This window comes from Triticum aestivum, chromosome 7D (genome assembly GCF_018294505.1).
Source record: "Triticum aestivum cultivar Chinese Spring chromosome 7D, IWGSC CS RefSeq v2.1, whole genome shotgun sequence".
NCBI classification, from domain to species: domain Eukaryota; kingdom Viridiplantae; phylum Streptophyta; class Magnoliopsida; order Poales; family Poaceae; genus Triticum; species Triticum aestivum.
In genome coordinates this window covers 502651229-502670926 of record NC_057814.1, presented here as the reverse complement: position 1 = coordinate 502670926, position 19698 = coordinate 502651229, and the positions used below count along the sequence as shown (strand labels likewise).

Below are 19698 nucleotides of genomic sequence, written 5' to 3'. Positions count from 1 at the left end.
AGCTAGAACGCGGCTGCCGGCAAGCTTCGTGCCTTCCTTCGTGGGTGGGGCGCTAACCACGGTAGCGAGTCCAAGAAAGAGCGCGCGCGCATTGTAGAGACAATTGCGCTGTTAGATGCTGAGGCAGATCGCCGTCCCTTCTCGGAGGCCGAGTGGGCTCATAGGTACGCATTGGAAAATCAAGTAACGGCGATATTGCGCGCGGAAGAGGAATATTGGCGACGCAGGGGCGGTGTCAAATGGGTCACGAAAGGAGACGCAAACACAGGATATTTCCATGCCTATGCGAACGGGCGGAAAAGGAAGTGCTCCATTCTGCGTCTCCAAACAGATCACGGTATCCTGTTGACGCAGGAACAAATTGTGGCTCATATTTACGAGTTTTTCATAGGTCTTTTGGGGACGGTCGTTGAAAAACCGTTATGCTTGCGCGATGATCTGTGGGATACCGCGGAACGTGTCTCGCAGGAGGAGAACGACAGGCTTGCCCTTGCTTTCCTACCTGAGGAAATAGACCAGGTCTTACATGACATGAAAACGAGCACGGCGCCTGGGCCGGACGGATGGCCTGTCGAGTTCTTTAAGAAGTTTTGGCCCTGCCTTAAACACTTGTTCTATGATATTATCAACGGCTTCGCTTTAGGCACAGTTGACCTATCCCGTTTGAACTATGGAGTCATTAGCCTTATTCCTAAGGTGAAAGGGGCGGATAACATTAAGCTTTTTAGACCCATTACCTTGATTAACGTCCCGTTCAAAATCTGTGCGAAAGCTTATGCCTCGCGCTTGGCTCCGGTCGCTCAACGAGTTATTAGCTCTAGTCAAACGGGTTTTCTCAAACATCGTAACATCCTCGAGGGACCAATTGCGTTACAAGAGATCGTTCACGAGTTGAAACGGACCAAGGCACAGGGAGTGCTGCTTAAATTAGACTTCGAGAAAGCGTACGATCGCGTGAACTGGGAGTTCGTGAGAGTGGTCTTTCTCAAAAAGGGTTTTGAGGCAGGATTCGTACATCGCATCATGCACCTCGTGTGTAGTGGGCACACGGCGGTCAATGTCAATGGCATAATGGGCAAGTTCTTCCGTAACAAACGTGGTCTCCGTCAGGGAGACCCAAGCTCGCCGCTCATTTTTAACTTTGTTGCGGATGCCCTGGCGGCCATGATTAATAAAGCAAGGGCAGCGGGGCACATTAAAGGGCTGGTAGCCCACCTTATTCCTGGTAGGGTTACGCATCTGCAATACGCAGATGATACGATGCTCTTATTCAAACCCGACGACCACATCATAGCTACCATCAAGTTACTACTGCTTGCTTTCGAGATTTTATCGGGGCTTAGGATTAACTTTCTGAAGAGCGAAGTGATCACCATTGGGATGGATGATCTAGCAAGCACTCAGATTGCGAATTTACTTAATTGCAAGCTAGGGAGCTTCCCGATTAAATACTTGGGCCTCCCGATCTCGACCAAGAAACTAACCATAGCGGAATGGGAGCCGCTGTATGGGAAAGTCGCTAACAGAGTGAGCCCTTGGAGGGGCAGGTTTATGTCCTCGGCGGCGAGGCTTATCCTCACCAACTCGAGCTTATCCTCCCTTCCTATATTCACAATGGGAATGTTCCTACTTGCGGATGGGGTTCACGCTAGACTCGATACTCCGCGTTCCCGGTTCTTTTGGGAAGGAGTTGGGACCAAGCGCAAGTACCACTTAGTGAAATGGGCAGCGGTTTGTAGGCCAAAAAATTTGGCGGCCTAGGTATTATGAACTCTAAACTCATGAACGTGGCCCTGCTTACTAAGTGGTGGTGGCGTCTCGCCCAAAACGAGTCGGGACTCTGGGCAGACATCCTCCGGGCTAAATATTTCCCGGATGGGAATTTGTTCAAGGCTAAAAGCAACGGTTCGGCCTTTTGGAACGGGGTCCAAGCGGTCCGACCGGCTTTTACAGTGGGTGCGCAGTTCCGGGTAAACGATGGCAAGTCCACACGCTTCTGGCTCGACCATTGGTGGGGTCAGGAACCATTGTGGCAATCCCACCCGGAACAGTACCAATTGGCAACGGACACCAACATTATGGTGGCAGATGCTATGCGAGTCCAGCCTCCAGCCATCTCTTTTATTAGGACTCTACAGACAACGGAGGCCGCTAGCTGGGACGCTTTGACGGCTAACTTGGGAGGGCTGACTCGTAGTAATGGGGTGGATACGATTACGTGGAAGTTGACCTCCTCCAATAGATTTACGGTCAAGTCCCTATACGACAAGCTCTCCGAGGGTACTACGCTGGATATAGCTAGGAGGCTATGGAAGGCTGGCATTCCTCTCAAAATCAAGATTTTCCTGTGGCAAATGTTTCGCAACCGCTTACCTACTTCGGATAACGTGGCCAAGTGCAATGGGTCGGCGGACGGAACGTGCACCACTTGCGGTTTAGGGGAAAACGCGAACCATGTGTTCTTTGGCTGTGTGCTCGCTAGATTTGCGTGGAGTGCGGTTAGAGACACCTTCAAGCAAAATTGGAATCCACAGTCACTAGTAGAAAAGGGGGCTTTTGTCCCGGTTGGTAAGGGCCTTTAGTCCCGGTTTTTGAACCGGGACTAAAGGGTCGTTACTAATGCCTCCCCCTTTAGTCCCGGTTCTTACACGAACCGGGACTAAAGGCCGTCCACGTGGACGCAGCCTGGAGCTCCACCTTTAGTCCCGAAATTTTATGATATTTTTTTAAAAAAAATTGCGAATTTTTTTTAATTTTTTTTTTGGTTTTCAAATTTCTGAATTATTTTAATCTCTAATCTCTAATCATCACCCCTCATCGCTGCTCAATTTATCCTCTAATCTCTAATCACCCCTCATCATTCCAAATCATCTAACTTCCCGGACGGTCACCCATCCTCTCACTACTCCAGCCTGAGCATGCTTAACTTTCGGGTTCTATTCTCCCTCGTTTCCAAGTCTGCACTTGTTGTTTTCCTGGCAATAGTAAGATGTCAATTCTATTAACCCTCGGGAATTTAGCTTGAGCATGAAGTGACACATTTCACTGTTTGAGTTTGAAACTATTGTTTTAAAAAACAATAATTATTTAGTAACACTAATATTTCTGGAATAATTAGTTTGACCATTGTTTGACCACAGTTTGACCAGATTTGACCAAAATTCAAAAAAACTGAAATAATTATTTAGTAACACTAATATTCTAGAATAATTAGTTTGACCATTGTTTGACCACAATTTAAAATTTTTTGGATTTTTTTGCCTCTCCAGATCTTAAAAGCCCCGTATCTTTTTTTCTGTTAGGTTTTTGAGGATTTTGAAAATGTTTAACAAGGTTCCCTAGTTAAATTCGGATGTAACTTTTCGAGTAGATGATTTTTCATATAAAAAACTCCTTCATCCGAGTTCGTATGCAAAAGTTATGCCCATTTTAAGAAATTCCAGAGAGATTTTGCAAATAAAGTCGAAATTCATATTTGTTAATTTTCCCAATAACTAGACCACATATCACATGGGAAACTTATTTTATTTTATTTTTTTGACATTTCCATCATTTTCTTTTGTTTTTTCTAAAACTGAAAAGGCCCTTTAGTACCGGTTCGTGCCATGAACCGGTACTAATGCCTCAAAAGCCCATTAGTATCGGTTGGTGGCACCAACCGGGACTAAAGGACTAACCTTTAGTCTCGGTTGGTGCCACCAACCGGTACTAATGGGCATCGCACCCTTTAGTCTCGGTTCGTGGCACCAACCGGGACTAAAGGGCCCAGGTGAACCGGGACTAATGCCTTAGCCGCACGAACCGGGACCAATGCTCACATTAGTCCCGGTTCGTGACTGAACCGGGACTAATGTAAATATTGCCCTGTGACGAAAGCCCTGTTTTGTACTAGTGAGTCTAGTCACGATGTGCTTTCTATCTTAACGTCGCAAAGAGGGGTCAATGCTAGGATTGTTTGGAGATGCGTTGGGGCGCTACTTTGGTCCCTTTGGACGGTTCGGAACAAAATTACGATAGAACACAAGTTCCCGGTCCACCCCGCTGATATCATCTTCAAATGTCATATTTTCCTTCAGGTATGGGCACCGCTGGGGAAGAAGCGTGACGTCGAACGCATGAACGAGACTATGGAGCTGATCAAGACGACCATGGTGAAGGCTCGACAAGGGATGACGGCTTGATCATGAGACCTCTACTTTCAGCTAGCTGTTGTCTTGATGCTCCGCTTTTGCGCTATTGAACTTGTGACTTTGACCTTCTTAGCTTTATCCTGAGCCATGGGCTCGATGACTGTTTTAGTCGGTTTGTAAGACTTTATTTATGTGGATCCTGCCTAGTGACTTTATTTATGTGGATCCTCCCAGCGTCTATGTTCCAAAAAATAATAATTACTAATGCGCTACTCTGTTTGGCTTCCGATTGAAGCCGTACTAGCCAGCAAGAACTCCCCCAAGTCTCTTTGGCATTCTATGTGTCGGGGTGCGTCCTGTTGGTATTGCTATAAGGATGGAGAGGGAGGACAGTTCAGAGCTTGTGAGGTTGGAGGGAGGAATTCCTTTCGCAGGAGAGGGGCAGCCGCGTTGTGCATTACTACTGGAAGATGCCACGGGCGTGTCTCGCCTCGCAGTCATGGGTACGGAGCGGAGGTTGAGCTCTAGGCGCCATGGGCTGCAGGGATGCGGTGGTGTTGATGGTGGGCACTGGGCCGGTGATGTTTGCATGCAAGTGGCAGTTGCACCGTGAGGTGGTGGATTGGCTCGATTCCTTCCTTCCAGCGAAGCCCCTCGCCTCAAGTAATTCCCACCTTCCCTGTTTATTTGATACATGAATTCATCTGGCACTAAGCACACCATATGATATGTCATAAATATGTCTAGACAATTGGCCAGCCCTGGTTCCTGGCAACTGGTGTTTGCGCTATAGCGAAGCACATGCGTTGTCCTAGTAGAATATAAAAAACTCAACTGTTGCAGTTATTAACAATATCGTTCTCCCCACAAAAAGAAATTTAGAAGATCGTAGGTAGGAGCAGGAGCTTGATGACAAGCTTGGCTCTAGTTTGTCAAGAGCCTATGGATAGGGCAAGGGGAAGAAATAGAAGGGTGGAATGAAAGAGCGTTCTGGCCCCACGAAAGTATAATACATAGCTGGGGTGGGTGGCATTTACAAACACAAATCATATTGGCTAGTACAATATTACAATGGTACATATTCCCAAGGTTTGACATGCAGCAATGGCCTTTCGGTTTATCTTTTTTTTAGTAGGGGAAGGGTCCAGAAGGACCTAGGCTGCACTAGATATTAGAAGCTACAATACAACTGTATTTTACACAAGGACCCACAAGGAAAGTGAAATTACAAACGAGTCCTTGCATCTTATAGGAAAGACACCCCAGATCACAGAACTAGATTGTAATTTGGTCCTGACTTGTAGGCTTTGACACATAACCAAACCTAGTGTCACCAGGGACAAAACCACTTGGAGCACTAGATCCGCCGCAGGACCACCGCCGGCAGCTTGCTGGAGTCAGAGGATGTAGACGTGTGGCGGAGGCCGAACTCCCTCCCTGTAGGCTCTTCAGGCTAAGGGGAATAAAAAGAACTAGAAGCTCCACACGGTCGTCATTCGACCAGAGGATACATCAACAGGGCGTCGGAGGCCAGCCATCAACCACCAAAACTGAATCCTTTAGGACCAGGGGAGGAAAGCTTCGGTGGGCAGCGCACATACGCCACTGAGAATGAGCTCCAGGAACAAATTGGCTGCACAACCTATCGGACGATCGATCATTTCCCCTCCACCTTCCCCCTTCCTCCACCATGGTGACCAAGAGAGAACATGACAAATAAACAAGCTCAAGATCTTGGTAGCCTTCGAGCAAATGAGCTAGAAATGAAGGATCCAGACGTGGTCCTTAGTCCTTACTTCGCAGGGAGGAGGAGCAGGCGGCCACGGTCTTTGGATACAACTAATGGGTGATGGTCACGTGTGATTTATTCAACCGCTTTCACAGGCGGAGCTCCCGGTAGGGCGAGGTTGGGCGCTCGCCCTACCTTGATTTTCTCCTATATTTTTTACCTACGTATACTTTTTGACCGAGCACTATTTTTTTTAAAGGAAAGTAGAAACCTGGTGAGAAAACTTGGGGTCTCCCGTGTCATTGGGCCGAACCCACCTTTATTGGGCTGTAGCCGTACTCAGGTCACGTAGGAAGGAGCGGTGCTTGATCCTGTCCTCTCAATTCGCTCGATCCAGTCCAGAGGAGGTTCTTTCATTAGTCATCGATCCTGTCCAGGTTGCTTGAACCCTACCCATCGGCTAGCAGGAGCACGCGAGGTAGACAGCGAGGAGGAGCGGTGCGCAGGCCGGCGGCCAGCAGAAGTGGCCATGCGGCACGCAGCGGCAGCGGCGTGTTCGCCGGCAAGCAATCCTTGGCCTCGGCGGGTGAGGTGCTGATGCTGTCGTTTTGCCGGTGCACAGAAAAGGAAAAGATGGATAGTAAGAGAAAAGGGCTAGCAAAGACAAATGGTTGAGTTTTTCTTTTTTGAAAATCTACAATGTAGTGATCTCAATGACATTCTCGTGTGACGAATTACAGATTTAACAAGATAGCTTGAAGTAGTTGGTAGTCATAGTAGCTTTAATCAAGCACCCATGAAAGTGATAACGCTATGAGACAGTCTGCTCATCAAAAGAAGGACAGGGCACTGCAGGGTCTTCTAGACACCATTAAAGCTTCATTATAGGCATGTTTTTAGGTTGTTTTTATTTTTTTAAATGCACTTCATTGCATTTGGTTATTACGTTTAGGATTATATAAAAGTAACTGTGTGCATTTTAGTATGTATCGGTTATTTTGGTTTTGCATTAAATGTTTTTATGCTTCATAGGCCGCCCCATCACAATTTTTTTCCGTCCTCCGCCACTGACCGATTTGGTTAGCGGCCTATTCGTAGGATTGGTGATGCATGAAAGCTCACTTATTTCTACCATTTTTTCCCATTGCTCTTTGAGCGGTATATGTGGCTTTTAATTTACTTTGTTGAACCTTGTTTGCAATAGAATAATTAATAATAGGTTGTGTGCATTATATTATATATAGAGGCCGAGGGCTTTCCCCTTCTTCTTGAAAAGGTAGCTTTCGTTCTTATTCATGGAGACGTCAGCTTCGCAGTCTCCCACTGCATCTTGCTCCCACCAGTGGAGCGCCGTGAGCAGGAGGAGCATCGCCGTCATGCACTGGCCACCGCTCGCATGCGCTGGTGGCCTTCTCCTAGCTGGCATAGCGCCACACACCCCTGTGGTAAACCCTAGACTTTGCACAGGACATACCAGCGGTCCTCTCCCATGCCTACTCTGACCGGCAGCACCGGCGCTGAGGGAGGGGCATGATCGGAGTCGTCACAAACAACTCTCAACGGAGGGTGGCTGGAGAGAAAAGAGGAAGGTGAAACGAGAGCCGCTCAGCAGCCGTTCTGGTTTATCAAATTTACCCAAAAAATTATCTTCCCTATCTATATACTAGTACAATTTCCTTGGTACTGAGTATACTATTGCTACGCAAACGTCTATGTATACATGTGCAGATCAGATTGACCCGTTGGTCCATCTGTGCACTCTGTGATGGATCATCTTCTCTGGAAGTTGAGCACCTTGATGGAGAGGCCGAAGGCGACAGCGAAGAAGATGGCGAACGCGGCGGTGACGATGGCGACGACACCCAGGAAGTCGTGGCGGAATCCGAAGAAGTTCTTGAGGAAGACGTTGATGGGCTCGCCGGTGTCTTGGAGTGGCTCCGTGAGGTCGCCGAACTGCGAGGCCACCAGCCCGTAGAGCGTCCACGACACCGGGCACACCCACGAGTACCACCTCCACCACACCGGCATTGTCGGCTGTGAGATGACGAAGCCCGAGAAGAGGTTCCACACGCCGTAGAAGAAGGAGGAGACGATGGAGGCGATGTTGTAGCTGGGGGTGAGCCCCACGGCGAGCATGCCGTAGTAGGTGAAGTAGAGCAGAGTGAAGTACATGAAGTAGAGGTACCAGCAGAACTTCTTGGCGTCCCACTGGAAGCCGATCATGGCGTAGACGATCACCCCGTACGCCAGTGACTGCACCAGCACGTAGGGGAGCTCCACCACCACCTGTCCGAATGCGTACGGCAGCGCTGAGTACATCCCGGCTGCCCGCTCCCTGTAGAACACCGTCCGCTCCACGGCCACCACAGGCTGCACCGACGAGGCATAGGAGATCCCCATGAAGAGCACCGCAGCGTACATGGACCCCATCGCATTGAACAGGTCCTGCGTTCTTGATGTCTTGCCCCCGAGCTGCCAGAATATGGTGCCGAACATGAGCGCCACCACGAGGGAGAAGAAGAAGCGGACCACCGTGTACTGAGGGTTCCTCCAGTAGGACAGGTGTTGTTTCCACAGGCACGCCGTGCATTGGGTGACGGAGCTTTGCGAGTACTGCGTCGGGAAGTAGAGATCCTTGGAGCCAGCAGGGGCCCTGCTGATGTCCCTGATCATGCTCTGGTTTCTCCTGCAAAATACATAGTACATCGTTGTTTGTCAGTCCATCAGGCCTTCGGTTTCTTCTTTGGCAAACATGCAAAATTAATGACTACTTACTGGTAGAGGTCTGAGTTCTTGTAGACTTCCGCGAAACTGACACCTAGTATATCTTCTTGTGCCTGTGAGGTCACTTCAAGCATCCAAGTTGCCGGATTGTACCCTGGTTTGATCTTGCTGACATGTTCGATTCCCTGATAAAATTAATATCAGCAAACTGTTACTATCAATCAAAGCCAAAAAACTACCTAGGAAATTAAGGAGGAAATTATGAAAGATTGGATGAGAAGGACAGCAAAGTTACCTCAAAGTATTGGATGAGATCGCACGACTGGTGCCCCAGAGGACCCACATATATCTCCTCCCCTCCTCTCTTCATCAGGAACAGCTGCAAGACCAAAAGAATGTCAGGATCGTGATAATTTTGGAAACATGCATGAAAAAGGAATTTTCTAGTATAAGCAATTACCTCATCGAAGGCTTCAAAAATGTCGATGCTAGGCTGGTGGATGGTGCAAACAACCGTCCTCCCTGTGTCGACTGTGTTTCTCACCGTCCTCATGACAATAGCCGCGGCCCTGGCATCAAGGCCAGAGGTAGGCTCATCCATGAATATTATGGAGGGGTTAGCAACGAGTTCGACCGCGATCGTCAGCCTCTTCCTTTGCTCTGTCGACAGGCCGTTCACTCCGGGTAGTCCAACAAGGGCATCCCTCAGTGTATTCAGTTCCACCAGCTCCATCACTTGCTCTATGAACATCTGTGAAATATGATGAAATGGCATTGTTCAGATCAGAACAAGTGTAATGTATCCCTGGCCTGTGTGCCCCAGATGAACAAGGACACATATATATACCTTTCTTGTTTCCGACTCGACATCGGAAGGCAGACGGAGCCATGCAGAGTAGACCAGGGACTCATACACCGTCACGTTTGGTGAGTGGATGTCATTCTGCTCACAGTAACCGGAGATACGAGCGAAGGTCTCCTGCTTCTTCGGGTAGCCGGAGATTGAGATGTCACCTTCGATGTAGCCTCCAGTCTTCCTGCCAGCCAGCACGTCCATCAGCGTGGTCTTGCCGGCGCCGCTGACCCCCATCAGTGCTGTCAGGACTCCTGGCTTGAAACTGCCACTCACTCCCTTCAGCAGAAGCAGCCTATCTTCATCAACACCTTGTGCTTTCATTTCCTGTTATGCCACGAGATTTTGTAATCAAGTTAATTAGTACTTGTACTTCACATGATGTTCTTATTTTTTGGAAACTGAAAGCTTTAGAATTTTTGGCATTACCGCAGGCATGTCAACAGAGTATCTCATGTTGTTGAAGGCAACAGCAAGCGGTGCAAAAGGGAGGACCATTCCCTTCCTACCACTGTCGCCTGGGGCGGCAGAATTTCTCCTTGACCTCGAGTTGTTGATGTTCCCTATAAGAGAAGTTTGTCCATTTAGATGACATGTTGCCATGATCATGTCCAAATCCAACCATTACTGCAACTGGCCTTACCTGCAGCTGCAGAGACAGAGCCAACAGGAGTTTCGCCGGTGATACTGGCATGCTTCTCCTTCAGTGCATCCTCTGAGAGAATTTGCTGAGACTTCCCCAACGCTGCATGTTATACAAGAAATGGTCTCAGATCAAGTGCTTGATCAAAATGTGCATTGCAAAATTCCATTCTAGAAGCTTTGAACTACGTACGTTTAAGGTAGCTTAGAGCGAAGGTGAAGAGGATGTTGAACAGGACGACGTATCCCAGGAGTGCCCCGACGCCAATCCAGTACCATTTTGCCTCAGTGAACATGCCCCTGGACTTGAGCACATCTATTCCTAAGATATTGTTGGAGCCCTGGAGAACCTGCAAAATGGTTTTGACAGTCAGAACTGCAGTACTATGTTATGTCAGCGACCAATACTGTTGTCACGGTGGAAACAACAGCTACATACCCGTTGCCATTTTTGTCCAAGGAACTCGTTTACGGCAATGGCGCTCATGGCGTACTGAAGCGGTGACACCCAGTAGCCCCAGATCCACCATTTCTTCACATCATCTGTCATGAACAAGCAAATGAAACCGGTGTCACTAATCTTCTCTCTGAAATTTACATTTCAATGACCAAGTGAAAAATGTTTTTCAGGGGCATTACGATGTGACAGGACGAATCCACTGAGCACCAGCATCACAAAAAGTGCAAAGGACGCCAGCGTATTTGCAACAACCATGGTCCGGCCCAGTGCTGCGATAAACCTGAACATTGCTGCAGCCATCTGGTTGACAAGCAACAGCAGCAAGTACTGCTTGAACAGCCTGCAAGAAAACAACAAGATAATTAATATTAGTACCTACTTGTAGGATCATGAGTTGTCTGTGATGTTCTTTTTCTTCCTCCAGAACTAGGACAGCAACACGTATGGTTTAACTGTTAGTCTGCCACAGTAAGATGATATTTGACGCGTACCTTCCAACATCTGGATCAAACCCAATGACATAGTAACCCAGGAATACTGTGATGGAGACCTCGACGCAAGATATCGGTATCTTGAGAATCCAAGTTGGTATGGCGTAGGCCCATGCAGGGAAGAAGAGGTAATCTCTTTGCTTGAAGAAGACCGGCAATTTTATGGTGGCCATAGCGAGCTCGGAGAAACCGTTGAACATGTGGGCAACTAGAGCAAAGAACAGGGCACCCATGAAGACAATGCCGTCGTTAACCTTATCATGGTGCATGTTTGTGCGCAGGAACAGTGTCATCACGATTGTTGTCATCACCAGAAGCTGCAGAGGTAGTGCCATCAATCAATCAATCAATCTCTTATAAGTATGAAGATATGCCTGAACTGAAATGGGAGGCTTTACCTGGAAAGCCCGGAAACGGTAGACAAACATATTCCTTTTCATGAGCAACCACTCCCTCTCGACGCATGCGCGCAGCAGCTCCATCTTGCTGGCACCGTACGGCTTGGTCGTCAGTGAAGCAGGGTGGCACTGGCTCCTGTCAAAAGGGCGAGACAGCTCCGCAGATAGACTTTGGCCAACATGAAATGCCTGGAATGCACGAGCAAACTCCTTGACTGGGACATATTGGTATCTCCGGTCATTCCTTGCCCAGTATTGTGGCTGATCTTTTCTTGATGTCACCTGTAAGTTAATTTCGCCGGTGTCAGTAACCAAAATTGTGAAATGACCAACATCATGAGGCTTGGAAATTAGTAAACTTTGACAAAGCATTTGAGCTGACTTACTTCTTGCAGAAAGTCGGCGACCCCCTTCCGGTCGGGACATTTGAAGCCCATGAGTTCGAAGAACTCAAGCACATGTTCACGTGGCCCTTGATACACAATGTGACCATCCGACAAGAGGATTATGTCATCAAACAAATTATATGTTTCTGGTGCAGGTTGCAGCAAGGAAATGACAGTCGTGCCACCGAGGATGTTGGTGATTAGTCCAAGTGATTTCACTATCTGGAATGTGGTAGAGCTATCCAGGCCAGTGGAGATTTCATCCATGAACAGTGCTCTTTCCGCCCCGACCATCATCTCGCCTTCAGAAAATTTCAAGTAACCAAGGGTCAGCAAATGCTCAGATCTCAGATTCTGCTAAGATAATGAGATGAGATGTTCATGGAAATTTGTATAGTGTACAAGAGGATAATCATGAGAAGTATATGTTTTGGTTCAAAAAGAAAAATCTTGGCAATGAGATGTTCAAGAAATTTGGTATTTTTGTTCTACAAAATTCTTTAGCATTATGCAGCCATGACAATCAGACTGCCTAGGCCTTTTGTAATACCAGACGTACCAGTTGTGACACGTTTACGTTGCCCCCCTGAGATTCCTCTCAGCATATCATCTCCAACCATGGTGTCAGCGCAAATGTCAAGCCCTAAAATCTGCAGGGTTCAGCATAACATTCAGAGCTTAGCACATTGAAGAACAAGATATTGTTGTTGGATTCAAGAACAAGATATTGTTTTTGGATTCAGTACCTTGAGTATGTAATCAGTGATGATATTTGTATCCTGACCGCCCACTGATATTGCCTTCATGTATACATCAAGATCTGGGTCTGGTTTGATATTTGCAGCCTTCTCCCTTCTTGATAGCTCAGTTAGCATGTCTAGGACAAGTTCACCAGAAATTAGAACACAATTATAGAGAGGAGTAAATTGTCTCCCATAAAGTGATTGGATTTTGAGCTCACCATATCTACTTCCAATCCCCTGGCATCTGGCTGAGAAGGCCAAGGTTTCCCGTACCGTCATCTCAGCGATGTGGAGGTCATGTTGGGATATGTAAGCTGCTGATCTCTGAGCCACAAACTCATTCATTCCATGGCCATTGTAAGTCACTTTTCCTGAAACCTGGTTTATTCGTATCGTATCACACAAGAGTAAGTTTCCTGGAACTTTACAACAAGATTGCTGTCAGAGTCTAGTTGATTAATAAACAAGTATGCTGTCTAACCTTTAGATCAGAGTCTAGTTTCCCCGCCAAAGCAAGAAGCAGTGTAGTCTTCCCTGATCCTGGTGGCCCTAGTAGTAACGTCATCCTGAATTTTGCATGAACACCGGATATCAGACCTCAAGCGCAACTGAAATATGTTGCTTAAGGACGGCACAAATACGGAAAATCGACGAGTGATGCCACACTGAAGAATCTTCACAACAAAGAAAAGTCTACAACAACATAATACAGTGGTGATCATTTAACATACAATTTTTCACCTGAAAAATTATATGATTTTGTGCTATCATGAGTCCAGAACATATAATCTAACTGAAGTATTGGAGACCAGTCTGATTACCCTGGTGGGTGGTCGTGCAACGACAAGAAAAATAACGGTCCCGTCAAAAAGCGTTACCTCTTTGGCTTGATAATCCCGTTGACATCATGCAGGATGTTGATGGGTATCTTCTTGTTGGGAACAATATGAAGAAGATTGGCTAATGTCTGAAGGAGAAGGCGGGCACAAACAAAAAAAAAAGTCAGGCTTGAAGAATATTCCTTAGAATTCATGATAACATATAGTAGCTTCAGCGCTCCTGTCAGTACCTCTAGAACATTCAGAGTGGTGTTGATGAAGGTGGGCAAGCCTCTGTTCCCCACGTGTGCGAGCGCCTCGATGTTGAGGTGCTCGTATCGCACCTGGATCGTCGGAAAGTCGATCCCAACCCTGAAACAAATGAGCAGGGAAGAAATTCACCATCTGCTGTTGACATTCTTCATGCTTAATTTCTAACTAAAACGTGGTTGGGGCTTTGGATTGACAAGGGGAAATCTATGAATTGTGAAAATGTTCAAATGTGTTAGGAAATATGTTTTCACCATTTTCACCTATTCATCATAATATATATTTTCATACCTTTTTTTTTCTGAGAATACATATTTTCATACTATATATATGGTGTTGTGGATATTACTAAACGATTCTGTAAATTTTGTCTAACTTAAGGAAGTTTTAGTTAGGACAAATGAAGAACTTCAAATATTTCAGAATGAAGTAGAGAGATTGACGGCAAATAGGTGACAACAGCAGAGAGATAGATGCAGAGCAGAGCAAACAGGCGAGTGAGAGCCACCTGTCGATCCTCTGCTTGAGCCTGCGCAAGAAGTGCTCGTGGTCCTCCTCGGCGACGCGCACGAGGCGGTCGAGCAAGCGCGTCCGCTCCTGGTACCCGAGGGCGGCGACGTCGATGAGCCCGAGCTCGACCCCGCTGCCGTCGTCCCCGACTACGAAGCCCTTGCGGACGCGGCTGTGCGTTGGCAGCCTCTCGAGCGCCGCCCACATGAGCGCCTCCTCATCGTCCTCGGAGCCCGCCCCGGCCGCGGAGGACGCCCGGGAGAAGACGTCGGCCCCGCGCTCCCGGTACGAGGAGCGAGAGCCTAGCCGGCGAGAGCCTAGCCGCAGGCTCGCCACCCCCCACGCCGCCTCCGCAGTGTCCATGGCCGGCCGGCTGACAGCCTCCCTCCCTCCCAGAAAGAAGGGCGGACGTGGATCAAGGTTCGGGGACAATGACCGTCGAGTCAAGTGTCCAGTGGCACGCTGTATGCCAGCTTCTTGGCTTGCTCAAGGGGGGTTGCCGGCGCGTAGATATAGGGGTTACTCGTTGGTCGTTACTGGGTGGGGTGGGGTGGGGTGGGTTGGTGGAGGGAGGGAGGGAGCAGGCGGGGGTTTGAACGGCGGCAGCCGGGGTCAGGGGTGAGGAGGGAGCAGGTGGACTGGCGAGGAAAAATGGCGAGTAGCGCGTGCGCCCATGCGTGCATGGCCTACTCACCGGGGCGGGGGGAGAAGGGGTAGGCGGGCGGGAGGGGAGCTTCCGAGCGCAATTGAATACGTATGAACGGTAGCGCAGTGTGGAACACGCTTTTGCCGTGTGGGAGCGGGATCTGGTCATCCGACGGTGTTTGTTTATTCACTGCCAACCCCTGTTTTGTGGTGGCATAGGAGGGAACGGGAGGGGAGACCGGGTATATTCTTTCTTTGTAGAAACAGAGGACCCGGGCGACCGAATCACGAGTTTCTCTCGCCAAGCAATCGCCCGCGCCATCGCCATCGCCATCGAGCATCATCGGCCCATGCAGCAGCGCACCAACCGCGCCAAGCAAGTCGTGTCAAATAATGGGCAAGAAAAGAAAAAAGATCCGGCTTGACCCCGTCGCACCACCTGGAAAAATTATTTCGTGAAGACCATGTGCAAAGTGCAAACCCCGTCCCGTGCGTATGTACCCGACGTCATCTGCCGCCACCTGTCCTCGCTAGTGCATCCAACGGACGCCCACTCTGTCTTCCTATTAGGAGATGTGCTCCGGAGCATGAGGCACTGGACGTGGAGATGGAGGAGGTGGAACCATCGGACGAAGAGGAGGATGAGGGCGAGGCGGATCCAGTGCCGGAGCAGCCGGGACGCGCTGGCGGAGTTCGAGGTCGCCCAAGCGGTGAAGTTGACGAAGCAGCATGCCATCCTCGAGTCAATCCGGTCAGAGCTCAAGGTCGAGGCCAACCGCCGCTACATCTATGAGGCGGACGTGGCGTATGAGGAGCTCTTTGCCGACGAGGAGGATGCGTCGGGTTTTCGCCCCACTGCCAATGACCAGACCGACGGCTCCCACAAGGACATCATTGACATATCCGGTGATGAGTAGGTAGGCTAGCTATATACGTAGATGAATTTTACATTGCAAGTACTAGTATGAATTTGAGGATCCAAAAATGAAGACTGGTTGCAATGTCCAAAATATAAGAGATGGCCGGTAACTGTCCGTGAACACGTCCGCGATTTGTGAAGTACAGCATGCTCTAATTGCTCCTTTGGTACCGGGTCCTAGTGTTGACCGACGGGTGTGGACCTTGGAGGCATCTGGGATATACACTGTCTGTTCCTTTTATAAGTTGATCAATTTTGGTGGGGCTGCTGCCCCTTTCCGGGAAAAAATCTGAAAAATCTCAATCCTTGCCGGGTTCTCTTGGTTTTATATGGTTGGCTTTTCACAATAAAAATTTATCTAGAGAAAATATATCTAAAAGACAACATCTTAATGACCTAACTTGCTTTTTCTGCAATGAGCTGGAATCTGTCCAGCACATGTTCTTTGTTTGCCTTGTTGCTAAAAAGAAAACTTTGGAGAGTCATTTCTGAAATTTTGAATTTTAATCCTCCCAAGATCTATGATTGGCTTATCTGAACGTTGGGCTCAAGATACTAAAACTTTTGTGATCAATATGGCTTCTGCCGCTTCTATCTGGAGCTTATGGACGTTGCGCAATGATATTTGCTTTTAGGGCCTGGTTTCGAAAGATTGTCAGACTGCTCCTGGGAAGAACAAGCGTCCTACTACACCAGTGGAAAATCTTGTGTGCAAAGTATTGATGCGGGAATGCTTGCTCCTCCTTTGATCATCGAAGAGGATAACTTCTGAGAATTGCGTGGAGCTGATATATCATGTGGGTAGGTCTAAGAGCATCTATAGTCGGACTTGGCAAATCCGGTCCCTCAAACACCCGCGGACGCGTCTGGGCGTGTCCGCGGGCACTGACAGAGCACCCCTGAAATAATGTAATCCACATCCGGACACCTCTATTATTATATCTCAAATTCATACAAACTCATGCAACTACAGTGATGCACACACATTGTCCGGCTACTCCATCACTACTAACTAAACATGCCATCAGACTACCAAAATTTGGTATGTTTGGCTATGGTGGAGTTCAGCCACGGCTACCCTTGCCCTTCCCGGCGCCCTTGCCGTCCTTCTCGCGGAAGTACCGGTCGAAGACATCAAGCCAGATCTGCTTGTCGCCGGAGCTGTCCTCGCCATCATTGTCCGCCTTCTCCTCCTTCGATGGCAGTCCGGCCATGGCACGGACCGCCCGATTCTGCTCTTGGGCGAGGGCACGCGTGTTCCTCCGCTGCCGTTTATTCACAATGCAGGCACGGATGGCTTCCTCCTCTGCGGCCACCCGCGCCGCTGCCATTTCCGCCGCGATACGGGCCTCGGCGGCCCTTATCCTCTCCTTCCCACGGTGGGCCGCTTGGTCCCGGTAGGACTCATAGTTTGCCCGACTGGTGATGGGGAAGGAGAGAGATTTCGGCTGCCAGAACCGCGAGGATCCAGCCCCGGAGGACCCGAGCGCCCGGTGAGCCGCTGACGCTATGGAGTCGCGCGGACAGATCCGTCCATCGGTCGGGCGTTGTCCTCCCTGGAGCGGCGGAGTGCAATGCAGACTGCCATTGCCTCCTCCAACCCGCACGGGATGACACCCCAATCGATGGATTCGGACTGGTCGAAGTCCGATCTGCTGCCTACCATGTCGGAGAAGGCCGAAAACCGCTGGAGGTGAGCTCGGGTGGCGGAGGGGAATGGAGCGAAGTGGCTAGAGTTTTGCTCCGGCGAGCGGATGAGGATGAATATATATAGGGTCGGGTGGACCAGCATGAACGGGTCCGACATGACAGACGTGCCCGAACGCTCCCATATCCGCCCTATATTTGAACTAAATATGAGGGTGCCGGTCAGTCCGGACGTTTGAGACCCGTTTAAGGCGTCCGTTTGATTGCAAAATATGACCGGTTAATGATCGGGCGGCCCGTCCGGACGTTTAGGGGGGGGGGGGGGGTGTGGGTGTGTGTGTGTCTAGAACGCCCGGTTGTAGACGCCCTAAGGGCAACGCTGAGCTGTCTGCAGTAGCTATTCTGATTGATATTTAACGAAGCACCCGACCGAATCACGAGTTTCTCTCGCCAAGCAATCGCCCGCGCCATCGCCATCGCCATCGAGCATCAGCGCATGCAGCAGCAGCACACAGCAGCACACCAACCGCGCCAAGTAAGTCGTGTGGAATGATGGGCAAAATAACATCCGGCTTGACCCAGTTGCGCCACCGGAAAAATATATTTCGTGAAGATTTGGGACACTTATGATATCCGCCAAGCGAGACTGCTAGTCTGGGGCGGGGCGGGTGTGTGCTTAAACTTAGTTTTAGAAGATGTGTTGATTCTCAGCTTTTTTTTATTCTGAGTTTTTATGTCAATGGAATGAGCTCTTGTTCCTAATTGCTTCGTAGGCATTTCTAACCGATCTCCTAAAAAGTCATAAGGGAGTAAAAATTTAGTTTTACTCCTTTACGGCGCACCTAACCAATCCCTTACTCCTGAAATCTCCCTATTTTTTACCCAGTCCCACGGCGGCCGAGTAAAAGTGGCGCCTCTCTTCCTCCCTCCCCCGCGCCGCTTTGCCTCCCGCCGCCGCAGCCGCCACGCCCCATCGCCGCCACTGATTACCGTCCGGCGGGCCGGAATGGATAGCTCGTCCCCTTCCCTCACCCCGCCGACCACCGACGCCGGCTTTTCGCCGCCGGAAATCACCCACACGACGACACCAACGCCGAAGAAGAGTTTGGGTATGAAAAAAACCCACCGCTTCCAAGCTCCTCCAATGGCCTTCGAGATGGCCACCACCTCTCCGGCAACGGCACGTCCCGCCCCCCGCTGCACCTACAGGAGCCAAACGGGCTCGAAATCCGACGGCGGCGGCGGCGGCACTCGCCAAGGTGGCCGCGAAGAAGAAGATGAAGAAGGCCAAAGCGGCGCCCCGTCCTAGGCCGACGCCTCGTGCTGCAACTCCAGTGGCCCCTACGGCCACTTCTCCGGTGCGGACGGCGACCGTAGTCGGCAACAAGCATTGCGGCCGCCAAGTGCTCGATGAAATGCCAACAAGGTAAAAAGAAAGACCTCGTGTCCTGTTGGTATCCGATAGTGATTGTTGGTGGCCGGTAGTGATTGTTGATGGTGTTTGCTTTGATATTGTAGCGGAGATGAACACGGTCGAATTCGTCACCTCGTTGTCGTCCTCGGCCGCCGTTCGACTCGATGAGCTCAACTACGATTCATTTTGGGATCATTCGGCCACCCAAGACATGGAGCAAGAGGTGGCCGGGGAAGAGGAGGAGGCCAAGGAGGAGGAGGTCCAAGAGGTGGTGGTCAAGGAGGAAGAGGTCCAAGAGGTGGTGGTCGAGGAGGAGGCCGAGGAGGAGGAGGAGGTTGTGGAGGTGACCGAAGCAAGCACGAAGGTGCCAAGGTGCCTTGCCCAGAACTACAACTAAAAGGAGGACATTGCGTTTTGCGACGCTTGGTGCGCGATCTCCATGGATGCAATGATCGGAACGGATCAAACCAAGACCAAGTTTTGGGAGAGAATTACCGACCACTACAACAACTCCGTGGATGTGCGATCAAGCCATACACAAGGTTTGCTTGGGCATCGTTGGAGCACCATTCATGACCAATGCGTTGGAGCACCATTCATGACCAATGCAACAGATGGTCCGGTTGCATCCGGTTGCATCAACCAAGTGAATCATGCAACACCAAGCGTTGTGCAAATGGCGGAGTATGGCCCCTACATCCAAGAGCTCTTCAAGCATCGGAACACCAAGTGCGGCCACAAGCCCTTCACGTTGCATCATTGCTACAAAGAGCTATGCAAGAACGAGAAGTGGATACAAATAATCGTGGAGACCACTCCAAAGAGATCAGGGTTGAGCATATCCATTGAGGAGGACGACGAGGTTGATGAAGATGCCAACAATAGACCGGAAGGATGACGGTCGTGATGGTGGCCAAGA

General features: G+C 49.5%; 1 protein-coding gene across 2 annotated transcripts; it reads right to left on the bottom strand.

Moving 5' to 3' along the window:
* Positions 1 to 7443: 7443 nt before the first annotated feature.
* LOC123164292 (ABC transporter G family member 44) lies at positions 7444 to 14646 on the bottom strand. Of its 2 annotated transcripts, XM_044581709.1 has the most exons (20): positions 14153 to 14644; positions 13626 to 13746; positions 13435 to 13523; positions 13038 to 13122; positions 12775 to 12934; positions 12560 to 12690; positions 12373 to 12463; positions 11814 to 12115; positions 11428 to 11709; positions 11030 to 11346; positions 10718 to 10878; positions 10518 to 10621; positions 10272 to 10428; positions 10080 to 10181; positions 9866 to 9999; positions 9431 to 9763; positions 9044 to 9334; positions 8879 to 8962; positions 8635 to 8768; positions 7444 to 8545 (listed from the first exon to the last, which is right to left on the bottom strand). In XM_044581709.1, exons 1-20 carry the CDS (start codon positions 14515 to 14517, stop codon positions 7630 to 7632), a joined length of 4359 nt encoding a protein of 1452 aa, XP_044437644.1. In that variant the 5' UTR covers positions 14518 to 14644; the 3' UTR covers positions 7444 to 7629. The 2 variants fall into 2 exon arrangements, with proteins under 2 accessions (XP_044437644.1, XP_044437643.1); XM_044581708.1 differs by having other exon boundaries at positions 12560 to 12934; positions 14153 to 14646.
* Between the last annotated feature and the right edge of the window lie 5052 nt (positions 14647 to 19698).

Coding starts and splice junctions, on each gene's coding strand:
- LOC123164292 (XM_044581708.1), bottom strand. CDS start 14,517: ATGGACACTGCGGAGGCGGCGTGGGGGGTGGCGAGCCTGCGGCTAGGC. Junction 12,464..12,559: donor TCACTGATTACATACTCAAG/GTACTGAATCCA, acceptor TGAACCCTGCAG/ATTTTAGGGCTTGACATTTG. Junction 10,622..10,717: donor TGGATTCGTCCTGTCACATC/GTAATGCCCCTG, acceptor TGTTCATGACAG/ATGATGTGAAGAAATGGTGG.